Here is a 20,220-nt window from a genome sequence, read left to right as displayed (position 1 = left end):
GGAGACTGTACAGAAGAATCCAGATGGCGGGTCAGATTGTGAAAACCTTGCATAACCTTGCTTCTGCTCATGTTCTTCCAGACGCTGCAGTAGAGTGGAAAGTAGCGCTTCTGTGGTGGAAGGAGCAGTGGCAGCAGCTGCTTGACCTTCTTCGTCCATGGACCGTTATAATGTAACGGTTGGCACCCTGAATCTAGAACCAATGCCAAGCACCCTAGTCTCGGCTCTTGCTTCTGCCTGTAGCAGCCACCTTTGGCCACGGGAGGAGCCCTCAGCTACTCAGATCCTGCCAGGTCTTAAAATGAGAGGTGCAAGGCGAAAGGTTCTAAACAAGCAAAGGGGCACAACTGTAAGCAAAGTCTTTTGGCAGAAGGTCGTGGTACAAGGCGTAAGGCAAAATCGTAGTCAGATCAGGCTGGGTCGAGGCAGGCAGCAAATAAGCGTAGTCAGGCAGGCAAGGGTCAAACCGGGAGATCAATCAGAAGGGATTTAGCAGAAGAGGTAGTCGGTATTCAGGCAAGGGTCAGGATCCAGAGGTCAGAATAGTCAAAAGCCAGGCAGGGGTCACAACAGGAATCAAAAAAGGTTCAGACAGATTAGCTTAAAGCTCAGAAGCACCAGGAACAAACTCCTATAATGGGCAATGCAAAAATGAATGAAGTCCCTTTAAATACCTTTTGCGTCCATAAAGGGGACGAGACGTGGGCGCCCTAAGGATCAACCATGGCGCAAGAGCGTCCATAAAGGGGACGAGACGTGGGCCCCCTAAGGATCAACCATGGCGCAAAAAGATGAGCACAGCTCTAAACAAGTGTGATGCAGGCTGACTCTCAGAGAACCCTGGAAGGCAGTATATTTAATACAGGTGGGGGAGGGGCTAGGAAGGAAAAGCAGGTTATAGTTATAGTAGGGGATTCATTTATTAGGAAAGTTGACAGGCACATTTACTACCTGCATGTAGCACATCTCTATTTTTGACGAAGTTTGAGGTAGAAGATGGGCCAGGGACAGGCCCGGATTTGGGGAAAGGCCATCTAAGCCCGGGCCTAGGGCGGCAGGATTTTAGGGGGGGGGGCATGCTGCCCAACACTGGGGATACACTGGAAATTCAATCATTTTTTTAATTTCCCATGCGCCAATCCCCATTGCTCCAGTCCAGATTAAAATCTGCACCAATAAAGGGGAGGGGACAGGGGTGACGTCTGGCAGTGGGCCTAGGGGCACCCACAATGTAAATCTGACCCTGGCCAGCGAGAGGGGGAAATGATACAGCAAACTCCATGGTCCAGGCCCCCCTGTTGCCTGCCCCCCCCCCAGGTCTGCTGTATATGTAGTTATGCCACTGGACCCTACATGCCAAACTGTCTGTTGCTTGCATGGTAGAGTTTGGTGCATATGGAGGAGTAAGTAGACCGATTATTGGAAAGATCTGGTGAAAACCCAGCAGTCATAGTACACGTTAATACCAATAACAAAGTTTGAAGAGTCCTCAAAATGATTTTTAAAAACTAGCTGAATAGCTGAGGGTGAGGACTTATATGGCAATTTGTCTCAGAGATTGTATTACCTGTGCCACTTGTAACGTTATGAACGGAGCATAAGGAGATTAATGCAGAATTATGGAGGTTAATAAGAGAAGAGGGATTTAGGTTTTTGGAGAACTCTGCTACAGGCTCATTGCCAATGATGCGCTGTACTTGAATAATGATGGTGCAGTTGCTTTGGGGGAGAGGATAATTAAACTAAGCATGGGGGCAGGGTGCAGTGAGTAATTCTGTGAAAAATAGGTAGAGGGTGTAGCAAAGAAAAATGAGGGTGGACATTTGGTCAGGGGGATCAATAATGGTAGGGAGGACCACAGAGTGTATTTTTGCAATTTACAAGTTGCTACCAGTATTAAATGTACAGTATGTTAACAAATACAAGAAGCCTGCCTAGTTAAATGGATGAGCTGGAGGTACTGATGCTGGAGGGAAAATATGACGTAATTAACATTGCTGAAACATGTCTGAATAAATCATATGATTGGGACATAAATATAGGGACTTTACTTTGTTTCGAAGGGACAGTTTAAATAGAAAAGGAGAAGGGGTATACTATATGCCCCTCAAGTCAGTAAAGAGGAAGAGGTGCAGCTCCTGCTGCAAATAGAAAGGCTGCTTATTTGAGGGCAAGTATTGATAATGGGTGTGTCACAATTTTGGCATTTCCAGCTGCACGTGACTATGTGTAGCTATCAGGGGTCACTAGCTCAGTCACTCACCTTGCATACAGATTAGACAACAACAACTTGCTACCACGATTTTCATACTTCTAGCACCCTGGCGATGAGAGAGACCAGGCAATCTAGTATTGAAAGGATTAACGCGCTTGAACTTGAACACACTATTCCTACCAGCAGTCAAATGGTTAACCAGCATACAGCGGCTAAAGCACACAGTTAAACACTTTCTGGATAGAGTTCATTTGAGCATCAATGACAAATGTATAAAACATTTTATTTAATAATTAGGAATGAAAAATTAGCAATGAAGTAAATAGGCATCAAAAATTTTTTATGTGCGACGATTTTTTTCTCTCCAAATGCATCAAAGTCAATGGGCGTTTTTTCTTATGGCGACTTTTTTGTCCTAATGCATTAAAGTCAATGGCCGTTTTTTCTTATGGTGACTTTTTTGTCCAAATACATTAAAGTCAATGGACTATGGGTGGTTTTCTCTGCAATTTTTTCCACTGCAAATTTTTGCCACAGTTTCTCGAAAAAATTTGCACGTAGCAAAATGCGGAATTTTGCTGCAAAACCATGGCTGGAAAGAAAATGTATTCATCACTATTAATATTATATGGTATAATATTATAGGTATAACACTGCATTTGTACAAAAAATATGTTACAAAAATTACATACATTAAAAATACAGTTTATAAAATAAAAGAAACAGAAAACCTACTGTATACTAAGAAACAAACAGGATAAACCCCTACAGAAATGGGTCCTCCTTAGTAAATCCAAAGTTTACTCAGAAGAGCTGACTATTTATCAGTGATTTCAGGGGTATCAGGTAAATGGACACTCCCTCGGGAATGCAACTGGGTATGGCCTAGCATACATACATACATATTGTGTTTTTTATGACCTCCTTTGAGTAGGAACTGGACCAAGAATATAATATCCATAGCTCTTTACAGGAACATAGTGGATAAATGATCTTATATTCATTGATTATGAATTTTCCTATGGATTCCATAGATGAATTCCATAGATGTATTCCATAGATACTATGGGGCAAATTCACTAAGATGCGAAGTTGCGACAGGCGCAACTTCGCCGCACTTCGCCGCACTTCGCCGCACTTCGCCAGGCGTAGTTTCACCAGCGCTCCGCAAATTCACTAAAATCCGAAGTTGCGCACAGGGGTAGCGTAAGGTTGCGAAGTTGCGCTAGCGTTGATTCGCTATATAAAGCGAAGTTACGCTAGCGAAGGCTAATTTGCATACGGCGCGAAATTCAAATTTCAATGGAGGAACACGTATCTGCACTACAAATGCCTAGAAAACCTTCAAATCAGCAAATAAAAATTTTATTTTGCCCTACACATGTGCCCACTGTCTAGGTAAGTTGCCATGAGTCAGGAAATGTAGGGGGGAGGAAGGAGAGCCCCAAAATTTTTTCGATCTTTTTCAGCCTATCAGCCATCATGTAGAAAACACGCCAGCGTTTTTTTGGGACTTAGAAAAAAAATTGACTTTTTTTTAAACAATCCCTATCTACTCTATTGCGCTTCGCCAGGTCTGAGGTGGCGAAGGAAGTCTAGTGTAAAAGGTAGCGTTCAGTACACTGCGCAAGTTAGTGAATTTGCGTAATTTCGTCGCTAACGAAGATTCGCCTGGCGTAAGGTTGCGAAGTAACACTAGCGAAACTACGCCAGCGTTCGTTAGTGAATTTGCACAGTAGCGAAAATGCCAAACGCTAGCGAATTAACGCTAGCGTTCGGCGCTTCGCGCCTTAGTGAATTTGCCCCCTATGTGACCTGCCCCTGCCCAGATATTCCCATCTGGTTAACCAAGTGTCAAACCTAGTCATGTTTGGAGTTGGACTCCTTTGAAAGCTAATACTGAATCCATAGTCAGTTTTTTTTTATTGCATTGGTAGAAAAGTTAAAGGTTCTATGATAATATATGGATTTGAGTTGTGTTATATTGTGACCTCCACATCACCTATGAAGGGGTCTTGTTGTGAACTCTAAGTTCCCCCTTTCATGGGCTTCCCACTCCCCCATATTGCATGGCTCTTATCAGTAAGTTATCAGCAAGTGCTTAGAGCAGGGCATTGGAGGTTTTGATCCCTTCACAGGACTGATTCAAGACCTTACTGAGCAGAGGCCTATTAACAATCTGTTTCTGTTAGTGGCAGAATGTTTTTCATGATACCTTGGCCTGTTTTATTAACTCTTACATGCATCATGACAGCAGGATTTTAATGGGGGGAGTTTCCTTACCCAGATTTTGACTGGCGTACTGCCAGTAAACAAGTTTATAAACATGTTGCATGACAATTTAGTGTCATAGGTTGTTGAGGAGCCAACAAGAAGAATCATGATATACTGGATCTAGTAATCTCTTATGACCCAGAACCTATAACAAATGTGCAAATCATTGAATCCCTTGGTAATAGTGACCATAATATGATCTAATTTATTGTTTGTTGTCCCAGTGTAATTTTGCATATTGCGCCAAAGTATCTGAATCACAGAAAAGCAAATGAAAGGAAAACTATACCCCCCCCCAAACAATATAGGTCTGTATAAAAAGATATTGCATAAAACAGCTCATATGTAAAACCCTGCTTCACGTAAATAAATCATTTTCATAATAATATACTTTTCTAGTAATATGTGCCATTGGGTAATCATAAATAGAAAATTATTTTAAAAAATAAGGGCCGCCCACTGGGATCGTACGATTCACTGTGCACACAAACATACCAACCAACCATACTTTGTTAGGTCATTTGAGCCAATTAACAGACAGAGTTCTGTCTTTTGCTTCAACACTTCTTCTTGTTACAGATAGAGTTGTAGTATTTCTGGTCAGGTGATTTCTGAGGCAGCACAGAGACCACCACAAAATGGTGGCTCAAGACAAGAGATATAAAAGGGCAAGCTTTACTTAAATACTGTTTATAGACCAGTTTGGTAAGATTCTTTAATGTGCCACTTAATATGATGTAAACTATCTGTTGCTTAAGTATTCATTTTGGGGGTATAGTTTTCCTTTAAAGTTCTTCAGTGCATATATTGGGGCATTATGATTTCTGTTAAAAACCACATAGAACAGAAATGGCTGTCATTTAAAATGATTTTTAATCATTACTGTTTTTTATTTATTCCCTTAAAATGTAAATGTAAGTGTTATGGATCACCCTATGTGGCTTAATTCAGAAGACAAAAAGTAAAGAGAATGGCATTTAAAAACTACGAGTCAGAGGGGACAGAAGATGCATTTTTATGAATATAAACACTATACAGCAGATTGCGGGAGAGGTTAAGACTATTCCCAAAACATTTTTTAAGTATATTAACAATACAAAGGTGTAGGTGAAGAGTGCAGCTCTATAAAATAATGACTCAACTGATAGGGACACTGATGGCATAAATGTTTACTCAAAATGAATGTGAACAAGGCACCAGGGCCAGACGGAATACAGCCTCTGTACTGAGAGAGCTTAGTTCAGTTTAGCTAGGCAATTTTTTCTAATTTACTATCAACAGGAATAGCACTTTTTGACTGGAAGAAAGCTGGTATAATGCAGTATTTAAAAGGGATTATGATATCAACCTGTCAATTGACATCCATGTTGGGCAAGTTATTTGAAGGTTTGAAAAGGGATCACATTCAAAATTATGTTTTGGGGAATGGCAGTATGTAATCAGCATTGCTTTATAAAAGATAGGTAAAGCCAGACAAATTTGATTGCTTTTTTTGATGAGGTTAGTAAGAAGTTAGACATTGGGGTTGCCTATTTGTATTTTGCCAAATTCCTTGATACAGCATCACATAAATGACTGCTTTCTAAACTATGGTCTGTCAGTCTTTATAAAGTCGTTTGCACATAAATAGGAAACTAGCTAAAAATAACATAGTAAAATCATTGTTTGCTGAACTTTATAGACCTGTTGAGCTTTTAGGGATAACACTTCACCTGATTAATTCTTCACATATTTATCTCTTACCTCTTCTGGCTCAATCAGTTTGAACTCCATGCCTCTCCCTGTCCATGCAATAAAGTTGGAATTTGTTGGATTGTCTAGCAAAGCCACAAGAAACTGCCATAGTTGCAAAGAACCTCGACGCTGATATGGCCTCTCTCTGTAGGTTACCACTTCTTGTTTTATATCTCCTGCTATGAAACATAGCTTGAAAACAAAATATTTCTACAAAATAGTTCTGTAAATCTATGAAATTAAAACATTAAATACATGTTTGTTATGTCCGATGTGCAAATTATAAGACAATACTGCATACAAGGGAGCAAGCATACATTTAAGGAAGTAATCAAAACTTGTATTTTTGTCCAGTAACCAACAGCAGCCAACTAATCAATTAAGATAAGAATTAGCATGTTGATAGTGCTGAAAATGTAAGTTATATATGTAGTCAGGATTGGCAGTGAAAATAATAGCAAGTAACAGAAACCTAGCGATATACAAATACATTTACTAATAACTGAGAAACAATTTACAGTAACTAATGATATCTTAAGGACATTTTTATTGGTGCCTAAACATTAGTAGCATAGTATGCTGAAAGTGATACAGTGGTAGATATGAAACTGTTATATCGGAAAATGAGGGATGAGAGGGAGTGGGGTTAGAAGGGTTAGAAGTCAGAATTTACATGTGACTTGTCAGCAGTATGGATTAGAGTAGTATTAAACTATTAAACATAGGTCAACAAATGAAAGAAGTTATATTAAAAGGAATAGAGAGAAAAAAAGTCTATCAATCTATTATGATCCACCAAATAAATTTAGTTTTGAGGGTGCTTTTTAACTATGTCTCCAGAGGAATAAGGAAACCTTCAACATGTTAAAGGAAGCAATTTTGCTAATTTTCTACATCACAATTAAAATTCCTCAACTATGTTGCTTTTATGTCAACATGAACATCACTTTAGCAGAAATAATGTATTCTTAAATAAAAATTATTGTCTTTAAAATTGGTAATAAAGGATTGCAGTTCTCAATGTATTCCCTTGGGAAAGAACTATCAAATTATGCAGGCCTTAATTAAGTTGCTTGTAAGTCAGAAAGGGCAGAAACACATGAAACCACATGAATTAGGATGTCACATCAATTTAGAAGGCAACAATTGAAATCAAGGAATGGATTGTTACACAAACTATGATCAATAACAAGGCATGTTTTATTATATTTATAGCCTATAAACCAGGGGTGCCTAGATTATTTTACCCTGAGACCTACTCTTGCTACCTGGCCTCCGTCGTGAGATCTACCTTAATATAAATACTGCGCTATCTATCGTATGGCCACAGGCAAAACTATCACTCTGCTGTCAAACTTTTAACCATAATAGCTATTACTATTAAGTTTCCATGATATTATCTACCATTCCGTCTTTGCCCAGTCTACTGAATTCGAGTGGGGAAAATGATGATGAATAGGAAATATTAGCAGAAAAATAAGCATTTTTCAGGTTTTTAATACATTGTAATGATCATGTTATCAGGAACCTTGTTCAGAAAATGTACCTTCTGACGCACAGGTGAACCCTTTGGGTTCCGGTGTGCACGGATGCCCTTTTGGAGCCCCAGGCTTTCTGCTGCGGAAGCCAACAAGGAAGTGCGTAACCAGTCCATATGCGAGGTACCAATAGGGATTAGAGAAGACGTAGTCAAAGCCAGGTGAAGAGTTCAAGGTAGGTAGCAGAAATCGTAGTCAAGGATCGGGCAGAAGTCAAAAAATAGGAATTCAAATCACAAACAAACGCTTTAGCAGGAACAGCTTGAGCACTCCCAAAATGGAGGACTGGACTTTTAAAGATGTTTTTGGCGACAAAATTTGAATCCCGTGCCTCCTTGTGATGTCACGACGCTTGGCGTCAGACACCAGCGTCAAACTGACAGGGACCCCGGAAGTGTGCACCTGCACACGGACAAACGTCTTACAATATCCCCCCCCCTTCAGGAGTACCCTCCTATACTTGTCTGTAACCGTCGTGTGAAAGGCCCGGATCAGACAAGGAGCATGAGTGTCAGCAGCTCTTACCCAAGATCTCTCTTCAGGCCCAAAACCCCTCCAATGGACCAAATATTGGATCTTGCCTATCGCCTTCCTGGAATCCAGAATCCCCTGAACCTCGAACTCTTGGTGATCATGAAGAATGATGGCTGCAGGGGGAGGTTGACACACTGAAAAATTTTTCTGACAAAAGGATTGAGCAGGGAAACATGAAAGGAACTGGAGATGTCCATGGTGGAAGGAAGTTCGAAACGAAAAGACAGGATTAATCACCTCCTTAATCTTGAAGGGTCCCACATAGCGAGTTCCAAACTTGGGAGAGGGTAGATGAAGTTTAATGTGCTTAGTGGAAAGCCAGACAAAATCTCCAATCTGGTAGGGAGGATCAGCAAAACGGTGTTTGTCAGCCACAATCTTCTGAGCAGCTTTAAGTAAAGATTGGTGGACTTGAGACCACATGTCTTTGAAATTGTGAACAAGCTCATCAGCTACAGGTATCTCTGTCTTTAAAGCATCAGGAGGAAGAGCAGAAGGGTTATAGCCAAACGCAATGGAAAATGGAGAAACTCCCAGAGACTCATGTTGAAGATTATTATGAGCAAACTCAGCCCAAGGAAGGAGTTCAACCCAATAGTCCTGGTTTTGAGAAATGAAACATCGCAGGAACTGTTCCAAAATCTGATTGGTCCTTTCCGTCTGACCATTGCTTTGTGGATGATATGCCGCAGAGAAGTGCAAACTGCACCCCACGGTTAGACAAAATAGACTGAGGCACACCATGCAGCGAAAGATCTCTCTCTGAAAATGGATGGAAGTTTTCTCAGAGGAACAAAATGAGCCATCTTGGAGAATCTGTCCACTACTACCTACCTAGGCAGGTCCACAATAAAGTCCATAGCCACATCTAGCCAGGGTTTAGTAGAAATGGGTAAGGGTTGGAGAAGGCCAGACGGGAAGGAGTCTGTTGTACACAGACTGTGCAGGCCGAAACAAAGAGCTTGACATCTTTAACAAGCAAAGGCCACCAGCAATACCTCGAAATGAACTCCTGAGTCTTCTTGATGCCAGGATGACCAGAAACCTTAGAAGAATGAGCCCAATCGAGAACTTGGGCCACCCTTGACTGTGGTACAAATATTCTCCCAGAGGGGCATTCAGGAGAACATTCCAAGTTTGAAAAATCAGACAAAGATAGAGAAGTAGGCACCACAACCAAGTCAGGGGAAATAATAGGAGCGGGCGGGATCGGATTACCCTGTCTCTGCACCATACATCTGGATAAGGCATCCACTTTAGTATTCTTAGAACCGATAGGAGATGAAAAAATTAAACCTAGAGAAGAACAAAGCCCAACGGGCCTGACGAGGATTGAGTCTTCTAGCCGAGGAAATATATTCGAGATTCTTCTGATCTGTTAAGATGGTAATAGGCTCTTCCTCAGGCAGATGACGCCACTCCTCCAGAACTTGTTTTACTGGAAAAAATTATCAGAAATTGAAGAATAAACCAGAATATCGTCCAAATAGACTATGACACAAGTTTGTAAAAAGTCACGAAGGACATTATTGATGAAATCTTGAAAGACAGCGCGCACGTTGCATAAGCCGACATGACCAAATACTCCCCGGTGTTGAAGGCCGTCTTCCACTCATCGCCTTGACGGATGCTAATGTATGCACCCCGTAAGTCTAACTTAGTGAAGACTTAAGCTCCTCTTAGACTGTTGAATAATTCTGATATCAGAGGTAATGGATATCGATTCTTTATCGTTATCTTGTTCAAGGCACGATAGTCAATGCACGGTCTAAGCATGCCATCCTTCTTCTGGACAAAAAAACCCTAGCTCCGGCTGAAGACGTGGATTTCCTGATGAACCCTTTAGAAAGATTCTCCTGAACATGTTCTTTCATGGCTTGGATCCTAGGCACGAATAAAAGAAATGTTCTTTCCCTAGAAGGAATGGAGCCAGGAATCAGATCAACAGGACAATCATATGAACGATGAGGAGGTAAGATTTCAGCATTTCTCTTCTCAAACACATTCGCAAAATCGTTGTAGGCATCAGGAAGAAGTGGATTGGACACTGGAAGTAAAGATGAGGCGGCCACAGGAATAACAGAAGAGGAAATGCAATTGGAACTGCAAAACGAACTCCAGGCCGTAAGTTCCCCAGAAACCAGTCAATGGAAGGGTTATGGAAGCCAAGGAAACCCTAAAATTATAGGATTCTCAGGATAATCAATGGGCAGTCCAATCAATAAAACTGGAAACAGCTTGGGCACTCACAAAACGGAGGACTGGGCTATTAAAGATGTTTTTGGCACCAAAATTTGAATTCGGAAGCTCTTCGTGATATCAAACTGACTGGGAACCTAGGAAGTGCACGCGTGCACATGGAGAGACGCGTTGAAGGTAAGAGATTGCAACAATCTCCCAGCGCGTCTTACAGAGATGCTGTTCCATGCGGTACCAATGAGCTAAAACTTTTTCATTTTTTCTCAAATATTTAGAAATCTTTGCAATTTTTTTTGTCTGAAAGGTGTCAAATTCTTTGTAGCAATCACTAGGGCACACAAACACTAATTTAAATCTGTAATGGCTGACAATTTGGAACAACAATCTATTCCTTGTTCAAAGCAGATACCATATAACTGTTTAACCCAAAAACATATGAGGAGTATGGAGTATTTAGCACTCCAGTTTGATGCTTCAGTAGCTAGGTCCAAATAATCAAAAACTTAAATAATGAAGACAACTGACAATTGAAAAGTTGCTTAGAACTGGCCATACATAACATACTAAAAGTTAAAGTAAAAAAGAGCTAAAGGCTTGTCCCCTTCACCCCCTCCAAGCTCCCTTCTTGGAGCATGTATTATTTTCAGAAGTCTCCCGGTCTGCTGACCTGCTATAAATCCATTTTCTGTCTGTCTTCTATTCCTCTTCTGTAGACCAGCAACATGGATCTTGGAAGAGTATGTACCATTAAGCCTATGTGCTGAATCAGCTTGTACTGTGCATGCTCCTGTAATATCCATATTGGCAACTCACAGAAGATAATCAGAAAACCCCACTATGCAACTCTGCAAATTTATAGCAGGTCAGCAGATGAAAAGAATACATGCTGCCTTCTGAAAAAAATACATGCTGCGGGGAGGGAGCTTGGAGGGGAGCAGTAGAGGGGACACGGTTTAGTTTTCCTTTAAAGTTGAACCACCCTTTAAATCATGTACTACACAATGTTCTTTAGAACCAACCCATTATGAATTCCTAAATGTCTTACCTGAATCATATGAATAGTCCATGTGTTCTTGCTTGATGACCACATTTAAATGGTATGGGTGGGTCGTCTGTTTACCCAAATTATTTGTCTCATCACACAGAGGGTCATGATAATTTTCTTTAAAACCTTGCTGCATATACTGGAGGCATGGTTCCGATATTTGAGAACAGTAATTATTAGAGGATTCTCTACTCATATGAAAAGATGGGAATGGTTGGCATACTTCTATTGGCTGTGTATACTGGGACCTGAAAGCATTAATAACTTTTATTCAAGGACAAACACTAACCTTATGTTTATACAGTAGCTATACTTTTTTTTGTTACTTGTATTTGTCAGAAATGAAAGCATACAAACAGGCGTAAACCCCCAAATATACATATTTTTCTATATTTTAAGAACCCTAAACAATAATTCAGAGACCCAGGACCTGCTGCAAAAAAGAAAATCTATTCCTGTTCTGTTCATGCCCCCATACGAAAGGGTCACCGGCGACTTTGCATCAGCTGATAGTCACCTCTGATTTCTTGCCCCTTGTCGGTCACTCACTTTAAAGTGCAACATGTATACACAGTGATGCAAAATCTTACAATGCAGAAAAGTACACACACAGGGAGGCCAAGATTATAACAAATAAATTAATTAATTAATACATATTATAAATATAGAGATGGTAAAGGGGAATATATTATTTAAAGCAATATTCCAACGTGCATTGATTAAAAATGTGAATGGTTTTAAAGTCATTTGTACACAATATAAAACTATATTATACTGAAAACACCATGGGCAGATTTACTAAAGGGTGAAATGGCTACCGATAGAGACATTTCGCCAAAAATCCCATCCACAGGGACATCACCAATTTACTAACCGGTGTAGCTGACAATCGCTAGTGACTGGGACCATTGCTAGAGTTCATTTGCACTCCGCCTCCTCAGACCAGATGAACTGCTAATATGAAGCTAGATCTTCCTCAGTCAGTTACATCATATCCTGTCTGCCAGAAATGCATTAAAGATGTAAAAACGCAGGATGCAACTTCACATTTTAGTGAATTAGGGTAGTGGTAATGAATTTTCACCTGGCAAAGTGTGCGGAGCGTTCATTTACTATTCGCCTTTTAGTGAATCTGCCCCCATGTGTTTATCCTTCTATTCTCTGGTTCTTTTTCTGGAAAAAAAAATTAGCAAAAGCCATTTTTACTCCAGTTCTGTTACTGGCTTCTGCCACACTGTTTCAAGAGTTACTGAAAGTTTCAATGAAAGCATTGAACAATCATATAGTCACTTCTTATTTTATATAAAACATACTATCTGTAATTTGTTATGTGTGCGTCTTTAGCTGTATATAGTTCTTTTCAGGCAAGGAAAATCTTTACCTATGTTCTGAGAAATACTCCTCAGCTGGAGCATGCTGGATAGAGCCATGTTCATTGCCAAGTCTTCTGCTTTCTATAGAGAAGTAGTGGAGCTGTGACCTTTGATCACCTTGCTTTGAAGAAATGATGCCATGTTGATGGGCACTAAAAAATATCAATAAGATAAATCAAATTTCACTAGCCAGAATGCTAGATGAAGTTATACTTATAAACAATATCCTGTTTATAAGTTTATGTTATCTTGTAATTGTTCCCCTTAGTTTGGAAAGGTACAGCCATACTTCATTGTGGACATAGAATAGCTGCACACACTTTATTTTGCATTCACAGATATGTTGAGTGCCCCACAAACGACTGCTTTCTAAACTGTGTGTTGGTATCAGCAATGTTGTCACAAAAATATGCAGCCCAATTAATACCAACCAGGGTGTGGCATCCTTGCAGCAGGATCTTGGCAAACTGGCAATCTGGGTGGCTAAGTGGCAGATGAAATTCAATGTTGAAAAATGTAAGGTCATGCACCTGGAATGTGATAATATGCAAGTCATTTATACCCTTAATAGGACTGCACTAGGCAAATCAATAATGGAAAAAGACCTTGGAGTCCTTGTAGATAATACACCTGGCTGCAATACCAGTCAACAGCTACAAAGGCATATTAAAAGGAGCATAGATTCATGGGAGGAGGGGTTAATTCTTCCCTTTTACAAAGTGCTGGTAAGGTCCCATATAGAATATGCTATGCAATTTTGGTCTCCAGTCACACACTGGATATCAATGAATCAGAGAAAGTACAAATAAGGGCAACTAAACTAGTAAAGGTAATGAAAAGTCTTGTTATGATGAAAACCACGGTAAACTAACAGCTGGAATTGGATAAGAGGTGCTTAAGGAGAGATATTATAACTATGCATAACTATATAAGGGGAATCTCTACAATGCTTTATTCATCAGTAGTTCCTTTCAGCAGACACAATGGCATCCATTCAATTTAGAAGAAAGGAGGTTCCATCCAAATATTCAGAAAGGGTTTGTTACAGTGATAGCTGTGAAGTTGTGGAATTCTCTCCCTGAATCAGCTGTACTTGCAGATACATTAGGCTCAAGAATCAGTTGGATGGCTTTTTAGTAAGTTAATTTAAATACAGGATTATTGATAATCGCTCCTAGTACCAAGCTGATCCAGAGACTGGTCCGATTGCCATCTTAGAATCAAGAAGGATTATTTCCCCTCTGAAGCTAATTGGAGAGGCTTCAGAAGATTTTTTTTTTGCCTTTTTCAAGTCAACTAGCAGTTTTTCTAAACATAAAAGGTTGAACTTAAACCATTACGTTAAACCATTAAGTGTGTGTCTTATTTTAACCTAAGTCACTATACACTTAAGTAGATCTACAGAGAAATGAACTTATAGCTGAGCCAAAGAGGTAGCTGGGTGGTTATTGGAAAATGGACTAATCTGCCTTTCCTGATGATCTAGTGCCTTGTCTTGCCTTGCATTTGTTACACTAAAGAAAACACAGTATACAGTGTCGGACTGGCCCACCGGGATACCAGGAAAACTCGCGGTGGGCCAAGGTGTCAGTGGGCCCTCTTTCTTCTAAACAATTGGCTTATTTCATGGCCATTCCCTATTTCTATGTAAACAAAGAGGCTAAATAGATGGAAAAATAGGTTTTAGTATGTAAAGAAAAGAGAATAGGGGAATAGAGGTTGAGTAAGGAAAGGAAGAAAATAACCTGGTCTAAAGGTTTTTGGGTGGGCCCCTGGTCTAAGGGTTTTTGGTGGACCTCTGGTGTCCCAGTCCGACACTGACAGTATATATTGAAAAATGAAAGGTATTTTGAACTACGTTTCACTTTTCTGTACTAGAAAGGAAAACTCAATATTGGTCAGAAAACCTTCTGCCACATCCACAGCCCATTCCAATGCCTTCCACCTTGCTCAGTGCCCACAGGAGAGTGGTTTCTTCTTTGCCCCGTGCTTACAGAAGAGTGGGTTCTGCCTTATTCAGTGCCCACAAGAAACTGACTAATGCTGTCATTTCTCGTTTCCACTCCTGACATCAGACAGCAACCCACTTTAGAACTTTTTAAATCTATAGTTTTTGTGTATTCAGAATATGCATTCTCTAACCACTGAAACATTGAAACAGCTGAGATTTTCCTGGAGAATTTTGACTTATCTGCCTTTCCTGGTGGGCATGCAAATTGCTGGCGCCCCAAATTTTCCAGTTAGGGCCAGCCAAACACATACAAGTACTGCCTATATAAACCTTCAAACTGGGAGCATTATTTATGAAGCAGTGTGCTCCAAGCAACATAGGTTGCACCCTCAGACATAGATCCATTCCTTCTCTTGTCTTGAGTGTGTGACTGCGGTAAGGACCATGATGAATCATCTTGTAGCGGCTCGGTCTTGCTTTCACTCCTGGAATGTCTATACAGCCCTTGCGCCTGCTGGTGGCTTCCTGAGTGTGCGACCATGGTAAGCCAACTATTAATTTACCGTGGTCGCACACTCAAGAATGTGACAGGCAATACGTGAAAGGCAAGACCGAGCCACAGCAAGCAGGATGAAGAGCTGCATGAGGCTCCGGAGTAGAGATGGCGCGAACTGTTCGCCGGCGAACTTGTTCGCGCGAACATCGGGTGTTCGCGCTCGCCGGAAGTTCGCGAACGTCGCGCGACGTTCGCCATTTTGGGTTCGCCATTGTTGGCGCTTTTTTTTGCCCTCTCACCCCAGACCAGCAGGTACATGGCAGCCAATCAGGAAGCTCTCCCCTGGACCACTCCCCTTCCCTATAAAAACCGAAGCCCTGCAGCGTTTTTTCACTCTGCCTGTGTGTGCTGAAGAGATAGTGTAGGGAGAGAGCTGCTGCCTGTTAGTGATTTCAGGGACAGTTGAAAGTTTGCTGGCTAGTAATCGTTTTGATACTGCTCTGTTATTGGAGGGACAGAAGTCTGCAGGGGTTTGAGGGACATTTAAGCTTAGGTAGCTTTGCTGGCTAGTAATCTACCTTCTACTGCAGTGCTCTGTATGTAGCTGCAGTGGGCAGCTGTCCTGCTTCTGATCTCATCTGCTGACTGCTGCAATAACAGTAGTCCTTGTAAGGACTGCTTTTATTTATTTTTTTGTTGTTTTACTACTACTACTACTACTACTACTATAAGAGCCCAGTGCTATTAGTCTAGCAGTGTTGGGGAGTGGGACTGGTGTGCTAATCTGCTGCTCCTAGTAGTTCAGCAGCACCAACTTTAATTTTTTTTTTTTAATATTCATTTTTTTTTTATTTTACTTTTTTTTATTTTACTACCGCTGTAGTAGTGTATAAATTGACCTTTTAGGCATTATTTGCCCTGTAGGCATTTTTTGCCCAGTGTGTTATTCAACCAACTGCCATCTAGCTGTGTGACCTTGTTCACATTCTGTCTAAATATCCATAATATTACCGTCTCCAGAAAAAACACCGGAGTGACTTTTTTCAAGCAGCCATAATATATTTTACGTAATCCGTATCCATCGCTGTAGTAGTGTATAAGTTGACCTTTTAGGCATTATTTGCCCTGTAGGCATTTTTTGCCCAGTGTGTTATTCAACCAACTGCCATCTAGCTGTGTGACCTTGTTCACATTCTGTCTAAATATCCATAATATTACCGTCTCCAGAAAAAACACCGGAGTGACTTTTTTCAAGCAGCCATAATATATTTTACGTAATCCGTATCCATCGCTGTAGTAGTGTATAAGTTGACCTTTTAGGCATTATTTGCCCTGTAGGCATTTTTTGCCCAGTGTGTTATTCAACCAACTGCCATCTAGCTGTGTGACCTTGTTCACATTCTGTCTAAATATCCATAATATTACCGTCTCCAGAAAAAACACCGGAGTGACTTTTTTCAAGCAGCCATAATATATTTTACGTAATCCGTATCCATTGCTGTAGTAGTGTATAAGTTGACCTTTTAGGCATTATTTGCCCTGTAGGCATTTTTTGCCCAGTGTGTTATTCAACCAACTGCCATCTAGCTGTGTGACCTTGTTCACATTCTGTCTAAATATCCATAATATTACCGTCTCCAGAAAAAAGACCGGAGTGACTTTTTTCAAGCAGCCATAATAAATTTTACGAGATCCGTATCCACCGCTGTAGTAGTGTATACGTTGATCTTGTGGGCAGTATTTGCACAGTGTTTTCTTCAAACCGCCATCTAGCTGTGTGAGCTTGTTCACATTTTGTCTAAATACTGATAATATTATCGTCTCTAGAAAAACCACTTGAGTTACTTTTTTTCAAGCAGCATTCATATATTTTACGTAATCCGTATCCACCGCTGTAGTAGTGTATACGTTGATCTTGTAGGCATTATTTGCACACTGTTTTCTTCAAACTGCCATCTAGCTGTGTGTATTATCGTTTCCAGAAAAACCAACTGAGTTTTTGTTGTTGTTGTTTTTTTAAAAATAATGCCAGGCAAAGGCAGGCCGCCACGCAGAGGCCGTGCTAGGGGCCGTGCTGCTATGCAATCCTGTGGCCCTAGCAAATTGCCCAGTTTTAAAAAAGCCAATGACCCTGAACTCCCAAAATGCTGAAGAGGTAGTTGACTGGCTTACACAGCACACCCCATCCTCTACCGTTTCTAACTTTACCACAACATCCTCCTCATCCTCCACTGCTATGGCCACCCCACGTAACACTTCCTCCACCACCGGTGCCCCTTCTTCACTGGAGTCAGAGGAGTTATTTTCCCATGAGTTTCTTGAACTGATTAATGCGCAACCATTATTGCCAGAAGAAGATGAAGGAGATGAGGACGTTACACCAGATTTAATTCTGGCAGAGAACACGACAGAGATGGACATAATGAGTGATGAGGAGGAGGTCCCCGCTGCTGCTTCCTTCTGTGATGTGTCAGAAGAAATTGATGCATCTGAGGAGAATGATGATGAGGAGATTGATGTTTTGTGGGTGCCTAGTAGAAGAGAGCAAGAGGAGGGTAGTTCAGATGGAGAGACGGAGAGTCAGAGAGGCAGTAGGAGAATAAGACTTAGAAGAAGCAGGGAGGACAGCCCGCAGGGATCAGTAGGGCAACAACATGTATCGGCACCTGTGTTCAGCCGGCCAACGCACCCGCCATTGCCGCCAATGCCGCCAACTTCTACTGTTACCGCCAGATCGCACACTTCCAAAAAGTCAGCAGTGTGGGATTTTTTTAATGTGTGTGCCTCTGACCAAAGCATTGTAATTTGCAATGAGTGCAGTCAGAAACTGAGCCTTGGTAAGCCCAACAGCCACATAGGTACAACTTCTATGCGAAGGCACATGAGCGGCAAGCACAAAGCACTTTGGGAGCAACACCTCAAAGGCAACAGGCAAACTAAAAGCCACACTCCTTCTGGTCCAGCATCTTACTGCTCTACCTCTGCTCTCCTTGACCCGTCTGAACCACCCTCCACTCCGCCTTCCACCTTGACCACCTGTTCCCATTCCCAGTCATCTGCCACCAGCCAAGTTTCTGTGAAGGCCATGTTTGAGCGTAAGAAGCCAATGTCTGACTGTCACCCCCTTGCCCGGCGTCTGACAGCTGGCTTGTCTGCACTCTTAGCCCGCCAGCTTTTACCATACCAGCTGGTGGACTCTGAGGCCTTCCGCAAATTTGTAGCAATTGGGACACCGCAGTGGAAGGTACCCAGCCGCAATTTTTTTTCTAAAAAGGGAATACCACACCTGTACCAACATGTGCAGAGCCAAGTTACCGCATCTCTGTCACTTAGTGTTGGGCCAAAGGTCCATATGACTACTGATGCATGGTCCTCCAAGCATGGTCAGGGCAGGTATGTCACCTACACTGCCCACTGGGTGAACTTGGTAATGGCTGGGAAGCAGGGAATGGGTAGCTCAACAACAACAGTGGAGTTGGTGTCACCGCCACGGATTGCACGCGGTTCTGCCACCACCTCTACTCCTCCATCGCTCTCTACCTCGTCTTCTTCCTCTTCTTCTTCTTACTCTGCTGCTGGGTCCTCCTTCTCCTCCTCCACACCTGTGCACCCCCAGCTCCCCCTAGGCTATTCGACGTGCCAGGTACGCCGTTGTCACACTGTCTTGGGGATGACGTGCCTGGAAAGCAAAAACCATACCGGATCTGTACTCCTGTCATCTCTGCAGTCACAGGCTGATCGGTGGCTGACCCCACACCAACTGCAGATCGGAAAAGTGGTGTGTGACAATGGAAGCAATCTGTTGGCAGCGTTGAGACTGGGCAATTTAACACATGTGCCCTGCATGGCACATGTGTTAAATTTAATAGTCCAACGTTTTGTCTCCAAGTACCCAGGATTCCAGGACGTTCTCACCCAGTCCAGAAAGGTGTCGGCCCATTTCAGACGTTCCTACACAGCCATGGCACGCCTTGCTGACATTCAGCAGCGCTACAACATGCCAGTCAGGCGTTTGATTTCTGACAGCCAGACTCGCTGGAATTCAACGCTCCTTATGTTGGAACGTCTGCTGCAACAACAAAGGGCCGTCAACGAGTACCTTTTTGAACTGGGTGGTAGGACTGGATCTGCACAGCTGGGGATTTTTTTCCCCCGTTACTGGGTGCTTATGCGCGATGCCTGCAGGCTCATGCGACCTTTTGAAGAGGTGACAAATATGGTCAGTCGCACCGAAGGCACCATCAGCGACCTAATACCCTTCGCTTTCTTCCTGGAGCGTGCCGTGCGACGAGTGACAGATGAGGCTGTAGACCAGCGTGACGAGGAGCTGGAAGCGCACGATTTCTGGTCGGAATCACCAGAACGAACCCAGGCACCTGCTGCAACGCAGGGAGAGGTGCCAGAAGTGGAGTCAGAGGAGGAAGGTGGCTTTGTGGAGGAGGAGGAGGAGGACCAACAGGAGCAGGCTTCCCAGGGGGCTAGTGGTGACCTTTTGGGGACCCCTGGTCTTGTACGTGGCTGGGGGGAGGAGACCGTGGATGATGCAGTCCTTGATAATGAGGAAGCGGAGATGGATAGCTCTGCATCCAACCTTGTGAGAATGGGGTCTTTCATGCTGTCATGCCTGTTGAAGGACCCCCGTATCAAGAGGCTTAAGGAGAAGGACCTGTACTGGGTCGCAACGCTACTAGACCCTCGGTACAAGCATAAAGTGGCAGAAATGTTACCAACATACCACAAGTCCGAAAAGATGCGGCATTTACAAACCAGCCTGCAAAACATGTTGTACAATGCTTTTAAGGGTGATGTCACTTCAGGAACTCCTCAACATTCCAGGGGCAGAGGTGCCAGTAATCCTGCC

At 42.2% G+C, this 20,220-nt stretch overlaps 1 protein-coding gene across 1 annotated transcript in view; it reads right to left on the bottom strand.

Moving 5' to 3' along the window:
- Nucleotides 1-20,220, bottom strand: part of LOC108702199 (ETS translocation variant 4) — a 63,517-nt gene that overhangs the window by 13,483 nt on the left and 29,814 nt on the right. The window contains exons 5-7 of the mRNA XM_018237707.2: nucleotides 12,921-13,064; nucleotides 11,540-11,787; nucleotides 6,233-6,402 (exon numbers count right to left, since the gene is read on the bottom strand). Coding sequence (XP_018093196.2) covers nucleotides 6,233-6,402; nucleotides 11,540-11,787; nucleotides 12,921-13,064 — 562 coding nt within the window. The remainder of the gene's footprint in view (nucleotides 1-6,232; nucleotides 6,403-11,539; nucleotides 11,788-12,920; nucleotides 13,065-20,220) is intronic.

This window comes from Xenopus laevis, chromosome 9_10S (genome assembly GCF_017654675.1).
Source record: "Xenopus laevis strain J_2021 chromosome 9_10S, Xenopus_laevis_v10.1, whole genome shotgun sequence".
Taxonomy (NCBI): Eukaryota; Metazoa; Chordata; class Amphibia; order Anura; family Pipidae; genus Xenopus; species Xenopus laevis.
The sequence above is the reverse complement of the archived record's forward strand: the minus strand, read 5'-3'. Positions and strand labels throughout refer to the sequence as shown.